Source organism: Schistosoma haematobium, chromosome 6 (assembly GCF_000699445.3).
Source record: "Schistosoma haematobium chromosome 6, whole genome shotgun sequence".
NCBI lineage: Eukaryota > Metazoa > Platyhelminthes > Trematoda > Strigeidida > Schistosomatidae > Schistosoma > Schistosoma haematobium.
The window spans coordinates 21,962,893-21,968,042 of NC_067201.1; the positions used below are offsets into that span (position 1 = coordinate 21,962,893).

Consider the following 5,150-nt stretch of genomic DNA (forward strand, 5'->3'; position numbering starts at 1 on the left):
CGTTACAGTAATTAAAGTACAGTGATTGTAGTGATAAGTACAATGAACGTTAAAGATATATGTGAACATTTCGGAATGTCACAGTACAACTCGAGTTACAACATAAGTGTGAAAGTTGTTCGGAATACAACTACTTACTGAATGTAAATAAGTAGTATAAGACAATATACAAAAGAGTAGAAAGGGAACAATGTAAGACAAACTTAACAGGAGGTTTGTTGTATTTAAGGTTTGAGTCAATAGTTAGCTTTGAATTTATGGTTGTTATCATAGACTTGAGCCAGTTGAATAATTCTAGAACCAGATATTTTGATCTACTTTGTGAACTGATGGCTATTTACATTGATAAATAATCATTTATGAATGCTTGTATTGCGATAATGATCCAACTTTGGATTGCTTAAATGTTGAATGATAGGTGATGTACAATGATACAATGTTAGCGGATGGTAACCACTTAGATCATCAACATATTGAAAAAACGCTATTCTTAACAGGCTGAAATCAAATGATATTTGAATAGGTTGTTTTTTTTCGAATAAAATTGCATACTTAACAGCGAAGTAATCCGAATTTTACAATTAGAAGTCATTTTAAACATGGGCCATTAGAAGATCCGGTAAAGAAAATCTGGCGAGATAAGTTTATCTTATTTGCAGATGATTTCAGAAACTAGTTCATTTAAATTTCGAAGTTTGTTTATTTTGACAAACTTTCATGTGACTATGTATATCCGCGATTCTCTTACTCTTAATAGTTGAGATCATGAGTTAATTGAAGCGAGACAACCACGGAAAACCTGGAATTACTGGATGACCGTTTCGTCTTAGTGTATGAAACTACTCAGCAGTATACATCCACAATCCTGTCCAGTGATTCCAGGCTTTTCATGGTGGTCTAGCTTCAATTCACTCATAAATCTCAGCTAATCAAATTACCATAATATCCACAAAACCCTTTCCGACATTTCTCTCAACCCAAAAGCGCATATTTATTTTGCTTGGTTATAGGGGGTCAATAAGATACCTTAGATACAGGATTCGTTCTGTTCACAAATAATCAGTAAGACATATTTGGTCTGCTCCCAAAAACATAAACCAGTGCTTTACATGTATTCAAACTTATTCGATAGGCTCGATAATACACCTTATGTTATTACAACTACGTCTAAATGAACATATATATATTTACATAAGTGCAATACACACTCGTTTCGTTTTTTGTCGTTAGGACTAGTGAAAACAGAAAATCGTTCATACCTGTCTCAGTGTAATAGGCACAATGATTTGTTTTATGAAAAAGTGTTTTCATAACAAACATTGGACATTCAATAATAGTCTGAATAGGTTGGAATCGTGACTTTCGTTTTTGTGCAGAGTATTACACTACTTACTATTGCGTAAGTAGTATGCTTCGAACAAAATAAAAACGGATTTGTGAAAATTAATCTCGTCTATTGAAATTTAAATATTTCTAACTTCTCGTCCAGCAACTTTGTCTGAACTTCTTCAGGGTACTAATCAAAATTATCTGAGGATATATGACGTTTGGCAATCAGGTAAAATCTATACTATGTTTATTCAATCATGTTCAGATTACTTACTTCTATTACTCCCAGTGGAGCATAGATCGCCGACCAGCACTCTCTAATGCACTATGAACTGGGCCTTCTTTTCTAGTTTTATCCTATTGTGGTTCATTCTTTTCTCATGTCTATCTCCATTTCTCAACGTATTGTGTTATTTGATCTTCCTCTTCTGTTGTGGCTTTGAGGATTCCATGTGAGGGCTTGCCTTGTGACGTGACGTCGTTTGATGCTTTCCTCAATGTGTATCCTATCCACTTCCAACACTTATTCTTGATTTCCTCCGCTGGAATCTGGTTTGTTCTCTCTCACAGTAGATTGTTGTTAATGGTCTCTCTCCAACGGATCCGAATTATTTACGTAGACAACTGTTGATAAACTTGTATCTTCTGTATGATGGCATTTGTATTTCTCCAGGTTTCTGCCCCATACAGTAGAACTGTCTTGACATTTGTATTGAAAATCCTGACCTTGGTGTTGGTTGACAGTTGCTTTGAGTTCCAGATGTTCCTCAGTTGTAAATATGCTGTTCTTGCTTTGCCGATCCGCGCCTTCACATCTGCATCAGATCCACCCTATTCATCATTGATACTGCCCAAATACGTAAAGGTTTTTACATCTTCCAAATCTCCGTCAATTGTGATTGGATTGGTGCATTCTGTGCTGTATCGGAGAATCCTGCTTTTCCCTTTGTGTATATTGAGACCTACTGCTGCTGAGGCTGTAGCTACACTGGTCGTCTTCAGCATTTGTTGTTACGTTTGCAATTGGAGGGCCAGATCATCTGCGAAGTCTAGATCGTCCAACTGCATCCTAGATGTCCACTGTATCCCGTGTTGCCCTTCAGATGTTGACGTCTTCATGATCCAGTCGATCATCAGGAGAAAGAGAAAGTGTGGTAGTAAGCAACCTTACCTGACACCGGTCTTTACTTCGAACAACTTTGTCAAATCTGCTCCATGCACGATTTTGCAGTGTAATCCATCATATGAATTCTGTATGATATTGACTATCTTCTGAAGCACGCCGTAGTGTCGAAGAAGCTTCCATAATGTTGTTCTTTCCACGCTATCAAATGCTTTTTCGTAGTCAATGAAGTTGATGTTGATTGTTCCACAGTGATCCGTAGTGTTGCGATTTGGTCTGTACACGATCAATCCTTACGGAATTTAGCTTGTTGATCTCGAAGTTGGGCGTCTACGGAGTCCTTCATTCTGCTTAAAAATACCCTGTTGAAGACTTTTCCTTGTATTGAGAGAAGAGTAATGGCCTTGTAGTTCTCACACTTGCTGAGATCGCCTTTCTTTCTTATTTTGACCAGAAGTTCTTCTTTCCAGTCTGTTGGTATTTGTTCTTTATCCCAAATCTTGTTGAAGAGTATGTGGAGTATCTTTGTAGTTACTGCCACATCTGCTTTCAATGCCTCTGCTGTAATGTTGTCTGGTCTTGCTGCTTTGCCGCTTTTGATTTGTCTGATCTGTTCAATTGTTGGTGGGCCAACATCGATTGGGAGGTCTGTGGATGCTGCTTCGATGTTGGGTGAGTTCACTGGTGCTGGTCGATTCAAGAGCATCCCATGTACTTAAATTAATAATTTCTCTGGTCGTCAGAAGGGGCATCAGCTTCATGACCTCCGAAGGAACTCGGCTTTCACCGTGAGGCGTCCTAACTCTTGTCAATGAAGACCTATCTCCCAGGGCAGAGGTTAAATGTTTTGAATTATTTTTTTATGATTAACGTTTTTTTAGTGATTTATTTTTTTACGGGATGGGATCGCCAACTACATGTTCAACCCTCCTTTATCAGGGCTTGGGACTGACAGTAGTCCCAGAGGGACTCCAGGCGGATCTTAGTAAGTGGCATAATATAAGTTCTATGTGAGTAATGTGAAAAGTTCACAATATGAAGATAAATGAATGAGTGATTGTTATAAATTAAGAACCATCAAATACATAATTGTAATGGTAAAGTATTCAAATCAATTTCGTGGACGCTCACTGCTAAGGAGTCCATCATTAGGACGAAGTAGCCATCCAGTGCTTCTAAGTTTTCAATAGTGGTCCAGCTTAGATTGACTCGTAAATCCAACTGTAAAAAATCAATTTCTATCAGAATAGTGATTACTTGTTACTTACGCCTGTTACCCCTCATGGAGGAGCAAAGGTTGATCACCAGCATTCTACATCCAACTCTGTACTGGACAATCATTTCCAGTTCTTTCCAGTTGCTATTCATCCTTTTCATGCTTGATTTAAATTCTCGACGTTATGTATTATTTGACCTTCATCTTTTTCGTTGCCCTTCAGGATTCTAAGTTAGCGCTCGCTTCGTGATGCAGTTTGATGGTTTCTGCAATGTATGTCCAATCCACCTCCATCATCTTTTCCTAATTTCTTCCTCAGTTGGAAACTGGTTTGTTCTCTTCCATAGTCTGTTGCTGATGGTATCCGGCTAATAGATGTTGAATATCTTGCGTAGACAACTATTTATAAATACTTGCACCTTTCTGATGATGATTGTGCTAGTTCTCCAAGTTTCAGCTCCATACAATTAAAAAAGTCGGATAGAGATTACTTATAAATAATCATAACAGTTGTGATTGTATTACTAGTCTGAGAGTGGCGTCGTAAATGAGTTTTATTCTGTGATCTGGATGGTTTAGTCATATAGTTCAGATCACAAAACTCCATCAAAATGATTCAACTGAGGTACAAATCTTATCCACTATCTCAGAGGCATCTTAATTTTTCTTAAATGATTTTCCTACTGAATTATTTTCCAAACTCTTATCAGAATATTCAGTGGAAAAGTGTATTTTTTTAAATACTAAATCTCAATGTTTATACTCACACTATTATATGATCTCACTACTGAACAATCCAAACAGAAGTACATTCAAATTAATTATTTAACCAGCTATATACAACGTAGAGGTTTATACAAATTTGTATGGTCAAATTCCAGCGGAGAAAATCAAGAATAAGTGTTGGAAGTGGATAGGATACACATTGAGGAAAGCATCAAACTACGTCACAAGGCAAACCATCAGATGGAATCCTCAATGCAACAGCAGAAGAGGAAGATCAAATAACACAATACGTTGAGAAATGGAGATAGACATGAGAAAAGAATGAACAACAACTGGATAGAACTAGAAAGGAAGGCCCAGGACAGAGTGGGTTGGAGAATGCTGCTTGACGGTCTATGCTCTATTGGGTGTAACAGGCGTAAGTAAGTAAGTAAGTAACTTTTCGTTACGAGATGTCAATCACTGTCAATTGAATGGTATTTTCATAGTCTTAAATCGTGAATTGACCTTAGCTCTATGACCATTCAGAACCTAGGAGTACTGGACAGCTATTTCATCTGAGTATATGACTACCCAGCAGTATGCATCCACTATCTCATATACGGGATTCGAACCCAGGACCTTCGGTCTCCAACCCTAATTAATGAAGTAATAATAAGCTAAATTTTACTTAAATCTTATTTTATGCTTATGATAACTTGGTCAATGTTCTTTTGAAGGAAGTAATTCTTCATTGTCGAATAAATGAATTGATAA

General features: G+C 37.2%; 1 protein-coding gene across 1 annotated transcript; it reads right to left on the reverse strand.

Annotated features, from left to right (window-relative positions):
- Positions 1 to 2,663: 2,663 nt before the first annotated feature.
- Positions 2,664 to 4,336, reverse strand: MS3_00000630 (uncharacterized protein). The gene is made up of 2 exons (XM_051208327.1): positions 3,721 to 4,336; positions 2,664 to 3,673 (listed from the first exon to the last, which is right to left on the reverse strand). Exon 2 carries the CDS (start codon positions 3,156 to 3,158, stop codon positions 2,739 to 2,741), a length of 420 nt encoding a protein of 139 aa, XP_051065773.1. The 5' UTR covers positions 3,159 to 3,673; positions 3,721 to 4,336; the 3' UTR covers positions 2,664 to 2,738.
- Between the last annotated feature and the right edge of the window lie 814 nt (positions 4,337 to 5,150).